General features: G+C 37.4%; 2 protein-coding genes across 2 annotated transcripts in view; both read left to right on the forward strand.

The window, feature by feature from the left end:
* The first annotated feature begins 369 nt into the window (after nt 1–369).
* Nucleotides 370–12793, forward strand: atp6v0a2b (ATPase H+ transporting V0 subunit a2b). The gene is made up of 20 exons (XM_044111340.1): nt 370–936; nt 2005–2083; nt 3121–3218; nt 3295–3432; nt 3538–3635; nt 4485–4611; nt 5584–5666; nt 5756–5849; nt 6093–6305; nt 6622–6772; nt 6931–7070; nt 7136–7293; nt 7383–7473; nt 8049–8167; nt 8279–8489; nt 8599–8721; nt 9029–9148; nt 9250–9367; nt 9783–9954; nt 10043–12793. The coding sequence occupies exons 1-20, from the start codon at nt 820–822 to the stop codon at nt 10143–10145; spliced, it is 2553 nt and encodes an 850-aa protein (XP_043967275.1). The 5' UTR covers nt 370–819; the 3' UTR covers nt 10146–12793.
* A 151-nt stretch (nt 12794–12944) lies between these two features.
* dnah10 (dynein axonemal heavy chain 10) overlaps nt 12945–17558 on the forward strand; it is a 35143-nt gene continuing 30529 nt past the window's right edge. Inside the window, exons 1-9 of the mRNA XM_044111338.1 lie at nt 12945–13446; nt 14086–14396; nt 14504–14612; nt 14702–14817; nt 14980–15223; nt 16067–16224; nt 16408–16638; nt 16781–16971; nt 17328–17526. Of these exons, the coding sequence (XP_043967273.1) occupies nt 13218–13446; nt 14086–14396; nt 14504–14612; nt 14702–14817; nt 14980–15223; nt 16067–16224; nt 16408–16638; nt 16781–16971; nt 17328–17526 (1788 nt within the window). The 5' untranslated portion in view covers nt 12945–13217. The remainder of the gene's footprint in view (nt 13447–14085; nt 14397–14503; nt 14613–14701; nt 14818–14979; nt 15224–16066; nt 16225–16407; nt 16639–16780; nt 16972–17327; nt 17527–17558) is intronic.

The raw sequence follows: 17558 nt of genomic DNA on the forward strand, positions 1-17558 counted from the left end.
AATTTATAGCTCATATTTTGACATTAGAATCTTATTTCTGTTCACTGACAAGACTGGATTTGTATTTCTTAAATAGTTTTTCATCAAAACACCCCTTGAGACTCCTTGAGGTTCCTGATAAAAGTTCTTGTTTGAAATGATTCAGGAGAAACGTAAACAATAGGGCACAATCTTAATACTCTCCTGAGGTGTTAATCCTTCAATGAAGTTGGTTTATTTCTAAACACTGACTTCATGGTGTGGTTGATGAGTAATATCATAAAATCCACAAGGTTTTAAAATGTTCAAATATTTGGTTGGGTGTTTGTATTAACCTGCAGACAGAGCAGAGGGCTTAAAAATTAAATAGCTCGCAGTGCGCAAACTCCTGAGACGGGTTGTGTCATTGGTTTATTCGCTCTGGTAGAAGTTCGACGTAGTCATCAGTGAGAAGTAAAGTGACGTGGAGAGTTACGAAGATGACAAACTCACGCCTAAAACTTTATAAACTGTGAGATGACTTACTACGAAACTCTATGGTGAGCTTAATAAACATATATATAGATTAAAAAGACAGTAAAGAAAGCCAACGCTTTACCAATAATCGCGGAGACGGCTCAACCAGCTAACCTATTAGCTGGCTAACAGCTCCTGTTGTAGCGTGTAAATTCAGAGTTATGCAAGTGAAACATCATTTTATGTCCTGAGCCGAGTCATGGAAGAACAAGGAAGGACGTGAGAGATGAGTGTTGGCTTCTACCCTACAAGAAACCGCTCCGACTCTGGCCAGCTTGCTTATTGCTGAGGTAGACATAATTCAGATAAATATACGCTGTCAGGATGAGCTCTCTGCTCCGAAGTGAGGAAATGTGTCTGGCCCAGCTGTTTCTGCAGTCCGGGTCAGCTTACGACTGCATCAGTGAACTGGGAGAACTAGGACTGGTGGAGTTCAGAGACGTAAGTTTTATTTTTGTAGTGTAATTATTTATGTTTGATTGCCAAGTCACAATAAGAAGTCATTTTGAAACTATCGAGTTATGATAGAACTTGCCCACGCAAAATGAAATGTCGTTTCTTGTATGTTTGACTCGATTCTTGGAACTTCATAAAGTTAGTTCACAGTTATGACACTATTCTGCGATCTGAAAATTCACAGAACTGGTTTCTTTCAGCTGCATCATCCACGAGGGAAATTTAAATAGAATTTGTCTAGGTTTTTGTAAAGTCAAACGTCAAACAAGCCACAAAAAAAGAATACGGTCTGTGTACTCTTAGCTAAATGGGTCAAACCTTGAATGTTGTGCTTAATCTAAATAGGTAGTTTCCAAAGTTTGGGTCATGAAACGAAATGTTTGGAGTCTTGACATCCAATGAGAAATTAAGCTAACTAAATTATTGATGATGATACACGCTAGAGATTGGCCAGTTTACTCTTGATCAGATCTACTAAGAATTGGTGGGTCAAATACTGGAAAATACCATTTTCCCTCTACATTTATTCAACGTATTAAGACTGATAACCTATTCTTTTTATAACGATGCGAGACAAGCGCATTTATTTGGAATCATATAACCGTTGATTTTAAGCCTGCCTTGGGATAAGTTTTCATTTTTCTTTTATATCTCGTACTCTGTGGATTTTTAAAAAAAATGGTTTTGGTCAAAATTACATACAGCAACTCAGACCTCAGAAAGAAGAAGACCTAAAATTAGTAGGTCTTCTAATTTTAGAAGACCTACTAACTCTTTGCTAAAAATGCAACAAATTAGTTGTTGATTCTTCTTGTCTTGTGTTTTATTGTCTGCTTTTACTCTTAGCCTGTTGTCGGTGTGTTTTCCACCGTCATGTTTTGGGTGAATAGCAGAACAGTTGATCATAGCTGTTTCTAATCCTGTTGTGAATAAGCCAATACATTTTCTTGTTAACTGTGTGTTTATGTCTCTTCTGAAGATATCAGTGTCTTCTTTAACCGCCATGTTCTTGATCCTGCGCATGACTAATGGACTTTCTCACATCTGTTCCAGCTCAATCCTAATGTGAACTCATTCCAGCGAAAATATGTTAACGAGATTAAAAAATGTGAAGAGATGGAGAGGATCCTTGGTAAGGTTACATTTTTTTTTCTTAAATTTGTTGCATTCGGTAGTAGGGCTTTCTAGCTCCTATCAGCTGTCTACGTTCATCTAGTGTTAAGCTTTGGTGAGGTGGAGTTACACGGAGAATCAACGTTTTAGTGATTCTCACCAAAATCAAACAATTTTTGTGCAGTCCAGTTGAATAGTATAACATTTCTAATCAGTAAACAAATTGTAACAATGCACCACCAGCTCTTAATAAGCAAAACAATGTTCAGTGTGGATATTCTTACAGCAGAGGAAGATTTGAAGTTAGCTATTAAAAATTAAGTAGGTCTTCACCGTTTCTTCCTCAAAAGCTCTTATAGAAAATACATAAAAGGAAACTGCGTTTTCTAAGGAGACATGTGGTTTGTTCATTCTCGTTGCTGTAACATGACCAGATTTTGATGGGTGCTGTCATTTCATATTTTAACTTTGTTGGATGTTTCATGCCAAAAGTTTTCTTGGAGGTATAAAGCAGCCATCCGTAACATTAGTTTGTTCTTGCCTTGGTGATATTGCAGAAAATGTCAAGAAGGATAAACATGTTACTCTTTTGTGCCATTTTATAATTGAAAATGCTTGTTTTAGATATTATTTTTAGAATCCCAGACTTTAAGGTATGTGTCTAAATTCTGTAGGGTAAACACAGAGACATTGCTTTTTGTGCTAGTCTAACTATGGTAAGTCATGCTAGTCAAAACCACAACAAAATCTTTATAAATGGAGGGATTTTCTCTCAGTAGCAATATAAACTTAAAGACAAATATGTGAAGCCTCAGTGGATTTCCTCTCTGAAGACCTGAGTGACCCTGTGGTCATGAGAAACATCAGGTGGTTGTAGATTCAGCTGAATGCACTGCTGTCTTTGGTTAGCCAAATGCTGTGTTATTAGATTAAGAAGAAAATAACACACTGTCAGTCTTGGGTTTCACGCTGATCTGTGTTATTTAAAGGATATCCACTGTATGTCAAAGCTTGTAGAGTATGTCCTTAAAGAATATTGCTTGTTGTTTTCAACAGGTTACCTTTTGAGGGAAATCAAGAAAGCAGATATTTCACTGCCAGAAAGCGATATGAACCCCGTGGCTCCTTCACCCAAGCATATAATGACTATAATGGTAATGATTCCCTTTATTGTGGCCATTAGTGCTGCATTCGTCTGCTTGTTACACATCTTTATACATTTAATTACAGGAGCAGCTTCAGAGACTTGAGGTTGAACTAGGTGAAGTAACCAGAAACAAGGAAAAGCTGCAGAAGAATCTACTGGAGCTCACAGAGTACACACACATGCTTCGCATCACATGCAACTTTGTACAGAGAAGTGCTGAGGTAGACATAATTCAGATAAATTCATACTCTCGGCTTAGTTTCACGCGACTTAAATTTGGTGTTGAATGTTTTCTTTCCCTCTTAACTTGGGTATCTTCCTAATAGGGAGAACCACTGCATGTCCAGTATGAGGAGTTTCCATTTCTAGAAAAAGATACACGGATGGACTACAGCAGCATGCAGAGGCTAGGAGCCAAACTGGGGTATGTGCTGCAGTGATTCTACTAATGCTACAGAAGATCAAATTTGTTTAAGGGTTGTTCTTAATGTTTTTTACCCCTTAAGGTTTTTAAACTCTGGGTATGTTAAATCATAATAAAATTTTTAGGTTTTATTTATTAAAATACTGTTCATTCATTCATACAGATGGAACTCTTTCACTTTTTGTCATCACAAGACTTATACATAATGTTGTGTAACTGTAAAGTGCAAGGAAAAAGATACAAGCAACATTAATCAGAGGAGTCAAGACACCTCTAGATACTACAGAGGAGCGGCAGAGATCATCAAGAGTTCAAATGTTAGTTGTGCACTCGAGGAATCTGGCTATTTATAGAAGAGAGGAAGAAGGAATAAGAAAGTTATTTTTAAAGAAAGCCATAAGAAATCCCATTTACAATATAGGGGAAACAGCAAATGCTTACAAGAAGGTGCTCTTGAGAGAAGTTCTAAATGCGTGGAGGAAAACTAGTACCGGATATTACTCTTAACACATGTCAGGCTCAGTTTTTGTTTTTACTGATATTGATCTGAGGTTTTTCTAAATCTTTTCAACACAGGAATTATCACCCAACCACACACAGCAAGTTCAACAGACACCTTAAAATTGAACTATTTACTAATAATTTACAGAATAGTTCATAATTAAAAGGAGAGGAGATAATCGTTCACTCATCTCGCTGAATGCTTAATCTCTGATTCACAATCTTTTGCTTTCTTTTTAAATTTCTAGATCAGAATTTTTTTTAACTAGGCAGTAGTTTTGATTTAAATAATATTGTGGTCATGCATATTGTAGACTGATTATGCATGTTTCAATGTTTTTGTTGCAGTTTCATTTCGGGGCTGATTCAAAGAGCAAAGATCGAAGCCTTTGAGCGAATGCTTTGGAGAGTTTGCAAAGGTTACACCATTCTGAGCTATGCAGAGGTTGAAGAGTACCTGGAAGATCCCGACACAGTAGGTTCCTGACGTCTCACAGAGACCATAACGTTTAATACCGTTTCCTGTCATGTTACATTTCTTCTTCATGACAGTACACTGGAAAGATAGCAAAACAGTCTGAAATAATACAAGCAGGATATGTGTAAGAGGATGAGAGGATCGGAAACAAGCTCTTCAGGGCATCACCCTGAGCCCAACACCCTTGCAGTGACACATTGTGGTGACAACATCCTTTGTAGCGGACGCTAATGGATTTGAAAGCTGGGATGATGGATGAAGCCAATTGCAAAACGATACCGGAAGCAAATCCGTTAGAACACGCAAGAGACTTAAACCAGGAGCAGAAGTTTACATTCTGGCCGGACAACAACCATGAACATATAACCAGAGCTGCACTGGAATGCTTTGACCCTGTCAAAGTTCACACCCAAATCTAATTGGCAATCTGTGGCAAGACCTGAATGTTTCCATTTAGGCACGCTGTCTTTATTAGGCTTCAGTTTTCTCGCAAAGTTCTGCAATATCATTTAAATATAAATGCGTAGGATTTACTGAGACATACATGCCACACTTTTAGGATTTATGGATAAAATAAATTTAGAAACAATTTTGCCAAGAAGTAATAAATGAGAAAAATGTGGAAAAAGCAAATTTATAATTCAAGTAAAAATCTTGTTTAAAGTGACCTCCTAGTGGCTGCCTGCAGCGACTCCTGTGATTACGTCCACAGACAGCTGTAATCAGATTATCCTTTTTCACCGCTTGACCAGACGACAAGCATCCAGGACTGTGACTAATCATTAATGCTGTAACAGATGAGCTTTCACTACTGGAAATTTTACAGACAAAGTTATTGGATTTTCTTAATTGGAGCCAATAAAGGCAGGCATGTTTTAGGGAAAGAGGCAAATGGGATTTATTGCTCAATAATCCTGTCAAAGACCTTCACGTCTTTCATCACTACACCTTCTTATTTTCTCTCTGCAGGGTGAGCCCACTAAAAGTGTAGTGTTTCTCATCTCTTATTGGGGAGACCAAATTGGCCAGAAAGTAAAGAAGATCTGCGATTGGTAATTAAAGCTGCCTCACATTTGCTACCATATATTTTTATTTCCTGTTTATAGTTCTTCTTGGTAATAAATGTTTCCCCAAATTGCAGCTACCACTGTCACTTGTACCCGTATCCCAGTAACAACGATGAGAGGAATGATGTTGTGGAAGGCCTGAGAACTCGCATTCAAGATCTACACACAGTATGTCTTCTGTCTTATTATGAAGGTTTTTACCAACTGTAAAGCTAAACAGCAAAATAATCCCCTCATTATTTAAAGAGATGAACCCTTCAAACTTATCTAGATTTTTTTTCTCACAACATATTCAGTGTTAGATGTTACTTTTTAACCAGCTGCCAGTGGATTTAACTGTGACCACAGGAAGGGCCAAATGCCACAGTTTGTACAAATTCATCAGGAATCCACGTCTTTTCTCTGTTCAAGGTACTTCACAGAACAGAAGTCTACCTGAAGCAGGTCCTGATCAAGGCTTCTGAATCTGTCTACACCTGGGTTGTCCAGGTCAAGAACATGAAGGCCATCTACTACATTCTGAACCGCTGCAGTTTCGATGTGACTAATAAGTGCCTGATTGCTGAGGTGTGGTGTCCTGTTAACGACATTCCTAAACTGCGGAAAGCCTTGGAAGACGGCTCGGTGAGAAAACGTTTTGACTCTTCTTCCAAAGTAGGAGTTTGTTTTCTATAAACGTGCCTTTTCTTATTAAAACAGATGCTTGATCCTTTATATTTTGGTCAGTAAGAAGTCATCAATCATTCTGTTTTTAGGGAACAGCCAGTATTACCCATTAAAGAATCTTAGACAGACTAGTCCTTCTAAAGTGTTTTATCCACCATTTGCTACAGCTGACTGAATAATGAATGATATTAATTAACATAATTTTAAAGTCAAAATCATCCTGATTTTTCTTCCCAGAATCTAGTGACACCTTATTGTTTCATCAATATTTCAGAGAAAAAGTGGAGCGACTGTTCCCTCTTTTGTCAATCGTATCCCTACCACTGATACCCCCCCGACTCTGATCAGGACCAACAAATTTACCTCTGGCTTCCAAAACATAGTGGATGCCTATGGAGTGTGCTCCTACAGGGAGGTAAACCCAGGTGAGTTGGATTTAATTTGTCAGGAGTCTTTTTTTTTTATTGTGTACTTTTGTGTTTTAATAAAACCTAAACACAAAATTTTATAAAAGGTTTTTAAAGGTAATTAAAAGGTACTTAATAGACTTTCAATTATTTCCTCCATTTTGTTTTACTTTCAGCTCCCTTTACAATCATAACCTTCCCCTTCTTATTTGCTGTGATGTTCGGGGACCTGGGTCATGGAATCATTATGTCTCTGTTCGCCTTGTGGATGGTGCGGTACGAGAACAACCGCAAGCTGAAAAACACCAGAAATGAGGTAAGTAATGTCCATGTCAACGTCTGCTCGTTGTGGCATGTCTGACATGTGACTGTAAACTTCAGATCTGGAACACGTTCTTTGAGGGGCGTTACATCATTCTGATGATGGGCCTGTTCTCCATCTACACCGGCCTGATTTACAATGACTGTTTCTCAAAGTCGCTGAATATCTTTGGCTCTGGGTGGAACGTTACTGCAATGTATACAGCCAATGTCTGGACGTGAGTATTTAACAGCCAGGATCTCATGGTAGATCTTTGTGGATTTGATGGAGAAACACACTTATGATTTATTTATTTGTGTCTTATAGGACGGAGGTCATTAAAGGGAATAATTTTCTGACCCTGGATCCAAATGTTACTGGAGTTTTTAAAGGACCATACCCTTTTGGAATTGACCCAGTAAGTTAGCTATTTAATTATCTTATGTATAAAGGTGTTACTGTGGCTGACATAAAAAAAACTTAATCAGATGGAATATTTTAGAAATGTAACAGATAAAAAAAATACCCAATGTGAAAAACTGTTATACTTTGGGTTATTGTTGCAACAGTTTGCTGTACGATGGATGTTTGTTCGCCATTCTGCTTTCTGGAGTGCTGCTTTCAAACCAAATATACAGACCTAGAAGAAAAAAAATGTGTGCGAGGAATAGTCTTTATTCTTTGACATAGTCTTTATTCCTTAAAATTAAGACTGTATTTCATATAATCTAAATGTAATAATGCAGTCAAAACTATTCATTATAACCTTGAATGTTTTCACATTCAAGGTGACATTGTTACAGTCAAAGACTTGTTTTGTGATTCATACCTGTTGATCACATAGATCAACAGGAAAACGATGACTGTTTCTGAACATATTTTTACATATATTCTTACAAAAATGTCCACAACAATCTGTTCTTTGTGGTATTAGAAAAAATGTAATTGAAATGAATTCCAATCTTTTATTTTATTTAAATTTTTTTTGTTAAGATCTGGAACTTGGCATCCAATCGCCTCACATTCCTCAATTCGTATAAGATGAAAATGTCAGTGATACTGGGCATCATACACATGAGCTTTGGGGTTATCCTGAGCACTTACAATCACAGGTAAGTCATTTCTTGCAGGTTTTATATTATTAATTTAAATTCAGAAATGTTCCTCATAACCAATTGTTGTGTTTTAATCGGCTTTCCTTCTCTCCCCCCCAATAAAAACAGATACTTTAGGAAGAGGTACAACCTCTACTTGGTATTTTTGCCTGAACTCCTGTTCCTGTTGTGTCTGTTTGGCTACCTGGTGTTCATGATATTCTACAAATGGCTGGTCTTCACCGCAAAGGACTCCAGACAGGCCCCCAGTATTCTCATCCACTTCATTAACATGTTCCTCATGCAGGGGGAAGCAGTGCAGCCCCTCTACCCAGGACAGGTTAGAATCTTCTTCATGCATTTTTCCTAAAGCTGCTCTAGTCCAGTGGAATAAGTTGCACTGGTAATAAAGTATCAAGAATGAGTGAGAGTTGTTTATCTTCTTCCAGACTGGCCTGCAGATATTCCTGGTGGTCATTGCTGTCCTTTCAGTGCCTGTTTTACTGCTGGGGAAACCAGTCTACCTCCGCTGGCTTCATAAAGGAGGCCAAAACCGCCTAGGATTGTACAGGGTGAGCACTGAAGACATGTTAGCTCATCAATATGTGCCTTAATCCTTTATCTGTACTTAAACTTGGGGTTAAGCACAGAAAAAATATAACTGCAGCCAGACTTCAGTTTGTACCTATCAGATAATAGTAGTTAAAACTAGCAGGGCTCTTCTATTAAGATTGCACTTTAATAGAAGGTTTCAACTGCCTTATGCTGTCTCAGCTTCTCTCTCAACTTGGAACATGAATCATATTTATATTGGATTAGAACTAGTCAACTGCAGCTTTTATGTAATTTTAAATCTACAAATGCACATTGTATCGTCAGGGATATGAGCGTGTGCGGCGAAATAGTGATGAAGAACTCTACCTTCTGAGGTCTGAAGACATGGAGGAGGGCAGCAGTCACAGCGATCTCTCCAGCAGTGGAGAGCACGTCTCTGAGGAGGTGAAACTTTAGCATTTTTTTTAGCAATGCTAAAAAAATCATTATTTTCTAATTTGTTTTAAAATTGAGCTCTCTTTTTGTTGTTGTTGTTGTTGTTGCAGTTTAACTTTGCAGATGAGTTCCTCCATCAGGCCATCCACACCATAGAGTATTGCCTGGGTTGCATCTCCAACACAGCTTCCTATCTGAGACTCTGGGCTCTCAGCCTGGCACATGCCCGTAAGTACGATGGTTTACTGTCAGTACAGGTCCATGTGGGGTGGAAACTTATCATTGAACATGCCATCCCTACGATGACGCATGGTGGTGGCAGCATCATGTTTTGGGCTTTTTGAGCAAGTACATGAAAGCTGGGCAGACCTGACAGTAATATGGTTATGAAAAAACTGCACAACTTTTTGTCTTTGTGCAAAACATACTAGTGTCACTGAAACAGGGTTTTTACTACAGTATGGAAACCTATGCAAAGAGATTTCTATTGGTTTGATGGGGAGGGATGATCTTTTACATCATAAGCATTGCATCAAATGAATTTATGTAATGCTCACTCAGGGCCATGTACAGGTTTGGTGAAGTAGCAAACCTCAATTTACACTAATTTAATTTTATCCCTCCACACTTGTTTCTCTTTTAGAGCTGTCAGAGGTGCTTTGGGTCATGGTGATGAGAATAGGACTTCAAATGGACACTGCTCTTGGGGTTGTATTACTGGTTCCTGTGTTTGGTCTGTTTGCTGTTCTCACTGTGTCCATCCTTCTCGTCATGGAGGGCTTGTCTGCATTTCTGCATGCCCTCCGGCTGCACTGGTATGCACTTTAGTGACTCCAAGGATCACAGTTCTTTGAATTATCTCAGTGTTTTTATATCTCTGACAGCTATTTGCTTCCTCTGTAGGGTTGAATTTCAGAATAAATTCTACAGTGGGACTGGAGTCAAGTTCTGCCCTTTTTCCTTCTCTCTGCTGCCTTCCAGCTTTGAACATGATGGATTACTGTGAAGGGACCAACAATACCAAGACATTCTGTGGCAAGAAGCCAGCACCTCAAAAAGACATCACCAAGAGATGTCAGAAAGTGCTCTACATATTTATTTTTTTCCTTTTTTTTCTGTTTTTACAATTTACATGAAGAAGTGACCACACTGGCCTCTCAGCTGTATTTTGAAAAAAAAACAACAAAAAAAAACAAAACACTGGTGAACAAAGTGTGGATTAACAGAGTTTTATGCGAGAAAAAGTGTTTTGCTCTGCGATCAGTGTTAAGATGTCACTTGCTAAATTTGATGTGATTAAATGAAGAAATGCTGCATAAAACTGCAAAATGACAAAATACGCACCTAATTTTGGTTTGAAACAAAAACCCTACAATGTGATAAAACAGCGTTTTGCAGCTGTTTTTTGGGAGCTTATTAATAAGAACTAAATAACATTTGGCTTTTTCACTTACACATAATTTCTATCTGTTTTTTTTCCCCCAAATTTGCTGTGTTTCATTATTTTTAGCAATTTTTCCTAACTTCTGTTGTTTTCTCTAAGCCTCTGCTAATCTGATCTGGTTTCAATCTACTAAGTTAGAAGATCTTACTTGTTCAATCGGTTAAATGGGTCGACCTTAGCGTCTGGGTGAATTGTGTAGCTTTTTTTCCAGAAGTGAATAGCAGTGGCATACATGCAGCTGTATGTATGTCAAAACAACAGCAAAATTTGACAAATATTTTTGCATACCTCTGCTTGGCACCTCTGCTTGTCAGACAACTGGGAGCTTGGAGTGTCACGTATATATTCACGAATGCTGAAACTGCCAGCAGGGTTCTCATCAGAACAGACTGCCACTATGTACCCAACCCAGACAAATCTTCAAACAACAATGGCCACCATCAAGTTGGATTTGTTTCATGAGGGCTTCTGGCAGATTTTCACATTGGAAATCAATTTGTCTTGATGATGGGACCTTCTGTTTTACTCTCATTGAAGGCACACAGTTTGTCATTATTCAGTCTAGTTTCCCAAAGCACTTTACAAGACAGATCCAATTTATACATTCATATGGACAATTCCATTCCAATTTGATCCTTGTTATCCTAAAACGTCTCATTCAGTTTATCATGCCAATTGGTAAGAATAATTTTAATCATTCTCTATGTGTCGCATTTTAGATGTGAAATAAACTCCACCCTCATGAGACTAGTGGCCTTTGACAAGTTGAGGTCTATAGAACAGAGGGGCTTTTGTTCCTCTCCAAACTTTTTACCCGTTTTTAGAAGATGGTGGCATCTTTGACATTCAAAGGGGATAAATTTACTCTGTCTAAACTGCATTCATTTAAATTTTGCGGACAGCTTTTCACAGGTGCAACTACATGCCACCTCAGTCATTCATTCATAAAACTGCAACACAGTGGGAGGGTTTAAAGGTTTCTGTGGGTGAGCTGGAATATGTCTGTGCATTTGCAGAATTATATTTTGTCTGTATTTTTTAAAAGAGAACCGAAGATGAAGCGGGGTGGGCTTTTGTGTGTGCATTCTACTGTCATTTTTCTTTTTTTTTACACCAGTCAGTAACAATGCCAGCCTAATTTTCCATTAATGGAAAAACTATTTATCTGTTGACGTCAGCTTTGTTGATTCAAAAATCCTTCATCTGTATTCACCACGTTAGCCAGGTTGAATTGTTTGTTGATGTAGACCAAACTTTTTGCTGAATTTTGTTTTTTCTTTTAAAACCTAACCAGGCTTTAATGTCGTCACTTCTGGATGAAGGAATGTCTGCGTTTTCTACTGTTGGTGTCATTTTCAGTTTGGCAAAAACAACATATTTCGTCTAGACCTTTTACCAAAAACGTTTAAACAGTGTATCAGACATAACAATAGTTATTTGAGTCTTACCTTATGGTTCACACCCAGTCACCAGAGATCCCATGCTTGTTTTCCTTTGTTCTGTCCCTTTTTTTATGTTTCTTTTACGTTTGTTTTTGTTTTGTTTTTATTTTTTACCCGACAAGCCGAATGTCAAAGCTCATGAAACCAATAATTCACAGGTTATGAGGAAAACTTGCTTATATTTTACTTTGAAGCTTAGTTAAATTGTTTGCTTATGAAATGAATATGGTCTTCTCACTCATATAGGGTTGATTTGACCATTTTTACATTCTTTTCCTAATTGATAAACACTCCATCTTGTATCTCTTTTGAGGAGCTTTTCTGTTAATAGACTTAATAAATTTCTATTTTGAGGGTATTCTTGTATTTTCTTTAAATGTTTAAAAGTTTTTCTAGTGTGCTTGTTCAGTTTTATTAACCCTATGTGAGTCACAGCCTTGCTTTCCTGTTTTTTTTAGCTGACAGGACCTCACCTGTTGTGGTCTTGTTATCATCTGAAACCAATCGGAAGATTCTCCTGCGATATTAATAGGTAGTTAGTTTATCCACACAGCAGACTAAAAACTCACCATGGAGAAGAAGTGACTTCTAGTAAAGTGTTGTTGGCACCTGGTCTGATTTATTAGGAAACTGCTGATCTACTGTGATTTTCACACGCAACAATTTCTTGAGTTTACAGAAGAAGGGTCACGAAATAGAGAGTTTCTAATGAGCGTCTTCACTACTAGGCTTGCTTCCTAAAAGGATGGTAACAGCTTTGTTGCTTGTAAACTTTAGTTGACTTAAGTTAATAACAGACAGCTTAATATTTGGGCCAAGTGTTAACGTGTGGGAAATAAAGAAATAACGGCCAAATATGTAAGTGTTTGTTTTTGAATAGTTATTAAAAACTGCGCTTGAACATGCCAGATATTAAGGAGCCATTGGTCCTAAACAGTTGTGAGTATTTAGTTTTAAAAAAGTAAGCTTGTAGATTGAGCACAAAAAAACTGGAGGTTTTTGTCAAGCCTTTCCTAAATCAGGCTCACTGAAGCCTTTCAGTCTTTGCTCTGGGAGCTGCTTAGCCCACCATCTCTACTAGACGTTGCACCGTTGTCAAGGTAACGGATAGCCGTTACCCAAACTTCTGCAGTTAGATTTCAACCGTAAGATTTTCACTTAATAAACGTTGATAAATGACGATAAAAACAAAATGGGATACGATGATTTGCGAATGGATTGGATCCGGGAGAGGGTCTCAGCCGGATTTAATTTAAAAAACTCTCCTGAATGTTTCGATGAACTGCTCAATCGTGGAGATGGCGAAGAAGAAATGAAAATTCTTCACTTTCTGGACCACGTCTCCGACGAGGACTCACCGTCATTTCTTCTATTTTATAAAACGATTAGAGAGGAAGAAGTTGAAATTAAAGTTCCTTCGAGTAAGTATTGTTTGGTAAAGCTTTTTTCTGTACCGAGCTGCTTATTATTTAGTCAGATACATTTAGTATTCACAAATGTTTCAAATCTAGCCAGACAATATTAGCTTATTAAAATCTAAGCAGCTTGAATGCAGGAACGTTGGACTATTTCAGAACGATTAAGATACTCAATTTCTAATTAGCATTTGTGCAGTTTCTCTAAGGACAACTTTCTGGACATTTATGATGCAAATATAAAAGTTTTGTTCTGATTTCTTAAATGCATGAAAATTAAGAATTCCCACTGGTTTTGCCAGTAAATATATCAACCAATGCCTTTCTCTGAGAAAAATAGAAATCACAGTTTAAGTGTGTCTTCTTTGATTAACTTCATTTTCTTTTTGATTCAAAACTTCTGATTAAAAAAAAGCTATTTACATTATTATGTTATAGTCCCTAGAAAAGAAATCTCTCCACACAATTCAGAAATAGAAGGAAAGACCTTACCTAAAAATATATTTATAAATTGACATTAGCAAGTAGAATGCAAAAGCATGATTGTTTCATCTGCACATCAAGAAGTGAAATTGAGTTCTGAGCTTTTAAGGAAAACTCATGTTAAAACAAGATTTAAAAAAAATTATTTAACTATTACCTCAGAGAAAAAAGATAGAAACACCTCAAAGAAAGCTGATGAAGACCCCTCTGACAAACCGGATGAAGATACCTCAGCGAAAACAGATGAAGTCCCATCAGAGAAAAAAGATGGCGACACCTCAGAGACAAAAGATGAAGACACCTCGGAGAAAAAGGTTGAAGATACCTCAGAGAAAAAGGCTGAAGATACCTCAGAGACAAAAGTCGTAGATACCTCAGAGAAAAAAGATGAAGACCCCTCAGATCCTGGCCAGACAGTCGCTGAAGAAACACAGGGCTCATCTGACTCAGAGGAACCAAATGAGGAAACCTATGTAAGAGCGTGTTGTTTGTGTATTAGTGATTATCAATGTAATATATTACATGAATTTTATGATGGCTGAATTGTTTTTTAAGCTCATTTCTGATGTGATATTTTTAGGTAACTGAAATAAAAGTTGTGTATCACACTGAGCTTCATGTAGCTGTAAATCAGCACTTACAGCAATTTCTGAAAGCTCGGGTCTTCTATTTTCTCAGAAATGCAAAGGGTAAGAGGACCATTTTCTGCTAAAATATTCAAAATGGTTCAAGCATGAGGCATGAAAATATACTCAAATACTGTTTGTTTTTCTAACAGATGCTGTTGTTGAGCCACGTTCTGTGACAGAGGCCAACATCCTATTGCCGAGGCTGTTTGACATTGGCATGCACAACGGAGACCCTGTGCAAGTGCTGCAGAGAAAACTTGTACATGTAAGTTTAATAAAACATGAGGGTCAGTAGCTGGACTGACAATAGCAAACAGCAGTATTTTCCTTTGTTGCCAATTGGACAATTGTAAACATTATTAGGCTATGAAAATGAGAATGTTCCATCGTTGAAAATACTTTATATAATTTCAATATTTCTCTTCAGATGTACATACCCCTACTCACTGCACAACAAATGTCCAGTACTGGATCAGGTGTTCAGCAAAAGGAGAAACCTCCTCAGGACAAGAGTAGTAAAGATGGTGAAAAGAAAGAAAAAATAAAAAGTAAAGAAGAGGAGAGTTCGGTTAAGTCAAGCGGGAAACTGATGCTTCGTGATGAACTGCTCAACAGAACACACAAGTTTTTGGGAGTGGTCAATTCAACTCTCCTGCGCCTTCAAATAGAAGGTTTGTTTTAATCATATATTTTAGTGGTAAGAGATGTAGAAATATTCAGCCGTGTTAATTAGGTTAGTGCTCATAAAACAAGCAGCCTCCAAATCAATTAGTCTCACAATCAACATTACTGCAAATAATTTTTTTTTTATTTCCCACTGAGCCATCTTTGTTTCATATACAAAAAAATAACTTTTTTCTGCATATTTACATTTATTCAGAGCCAATGCTAAAATTTACACTTGAACTACAGATAATAAAGGAAGAATGTGATAGCGCTAGTCATGAACGGAAAACCAAAGTTACTGCAGCTGATACTGTGGAGCTCTCACTGGCCTCACAGGAAAAATAATATGACATCTTCAGTGTCCCTCCCTTTAGGCCACTTAACTGTCCCATGACTGGGACTTGACATCATTGTTAGTATTTAAACTTTAAGGCCAAGTTTTATGGATTTCTAAATGAGCAAAGAGGATATTGATTATATGACAGGTGTGGACATATATCAGATCGGAGTAAAGTTTTTGGAGCATGACTGTTAAAACCCCATGATTCTCAAGTTAAGAAACCTCACAATACCATCTGCTTGGAAAAAGTTATTTTTGAGAAGTTCTATTGCACGATCTGGAAGGGGCCGACACAGTTTTTATTAGAATTTTGAAAGATCTCCCCTCAGGGCTTTGTTTGTACTACAAAATTTTGTAAAATATCTGAACTTATTCAAATAATCAAAAACAATCTTTTTTTAGTTATGTTTGTAGTTTTCATTATAGGCGTAAAAGCAAAAATATATTACGTAACATTAAATCCACTCATGAAATAAAATTGAGTCTACATATTGAATGTATTCCCCAGATGAGGTTACACTCCAAATCCCTGAGATTGACCTGGATAAAGAGGTGGATGTGCTTCTTAGTATTCCAGAGATGTTAGAGGCATTGGAGCGGTGTGTGATGAACTGGCAGACTCAAATTACCTTTGTAATTGAGGAACAGCTGAACAAAAAACCACAGGTTGGAAATAATTACTTTTTTCAGCTTTTTTCATTAGAACCCAAAACCGTCTGAGAAGTGTCGGGACAAGCCAAACATTTGCATTTGAAGTATTCACTTGCTTTGTTTAAAAAAACAAAACAAAAAAAAAACATGATGTGATCCACTGATCAATCTGAACGTTCGCTTTTAATCTTCCCATAGGGACCAGGACCTATGGCTGAGATAGATCTTTGGCAGGAGCGCTCTTCTGTCTTTAATGCTCTGAGTGAGCAGCTTAAGCAGCCTGTGGCAGAGAAGATCTTTGAGGTGTTGAAGGCAGTAAATGCAGGCTGCCTTCACAACTTTAATGGAACGGTTGCTGAACTGACAAAATACCACATCGAGGCACATGATAATATACGCTTCCTTAGAACACTGGAGAGACACTTCATGGTAAGATATAACTTTACATCATTCTTATTGAACATTTCTTACACTCAAAGACCATTTTTATAAAGACAGTTTGCAGTGAAGTCCATATTAGATGTGATATAATCTCTTTCACGTCTGTCAAATTCATTACTATCTTTTGCAGAATTTGGCTGCAGGAGCCAACTTTGCTTTGATCTTGGAGACCATCCCTGATCTGATGGAGAGCTTGCAGATTATGTGGATGATCTCTCTTCACTATAACTCCAATGAAAGAATGGTCCCTCTGATGGAGCGTATTGCCTGGCAGTTGTGTGAGCAAGTGGCTCAAGGAGTTGTTGTAACTTCAATATTCAAGTTCGTGTCCTGTCTTTCTCGTCTTCTTAACCTAGGGGAAAACAAGAGTCTCTTTCTGTGAACTGATTTTGATTCTAAAATATGAAAGGGAAAGTATTACTTCAGCTTGAATTGGATTCACTAGAAGGGATTTGAACTGTGCAACTGAATAAGGTGGACTTTTTTTAAAAAGATGTCCAGAGAGGAATATATTTCTAATTTTCCTAAATATAATTAAATCTGATTGACTTGAAATTTGTAGCTTTAAAACTGGTTAAATTGCTCTACATGTAATGCTATTATTTGTCAGTACTTTATCAATGTTATTTATTTGTGAAATTGGTTAGATTCTAACTTAAATATTATGTCTTGAACAGAGAAAACAGAGAAGAAGCCAAGACCAAAGTGCTTGAAGCAAAACAGGTTCTGGAGCAATGGAAGTCGTCGTATTTTGAGATGCGAGCTCAAATTGAAAAACTGAACCAAACTCCTCACTGGGAATTTGATCGCATAAGACTGTTTGAAAGATCTGATTACATGGCTGCTGTCTGCCAGGACCTGGGTAGGGTTTTTCAGGTCAGTGAAAAATGTATTTTCCTAATCTTGCA

The sequence above is a fragment of the Gambusia affinis genome, linkage group LG03 (assembly GCF_019740435.1).
Source record: "Gambusia affinis linkage group LG03, SWU_Gaff_1.0, whole genome shotgun sequence".
In the NCBI taxonomy this organism is placed as follows: Eukaryota; Metazoa; Chordata; class Actinopteri; order Cyprinodontiformes; family Poeciliidae; genus Gambusia; species Gambusia affinis.

Bases quoted from the DNA above. Each gene is read 5' to 3' on its own strand.
- atp6v0a2b (XM_044111340.1), top strand. From the start codon at position 820: ATGAGCTCTCTGCTCCGAAGTGAGGAAATGTGTCTGGCCCAGCTGTTT. The intron at 7,071-7,135 runs GTAAGTAATGTC...TGTAAACTTCAG, and splicing joins TGAAAAACACCAGAAATGAG to ATCTGGAACACGTTCTTTGA. The intron at 9,368-9,782 runs GTAAGTACGATG...TTTCTCTTTTAG, and splicing joins TCTCAGCCTGGCACATGCCC to AGCTGTCAGAGGTGCTTTGG.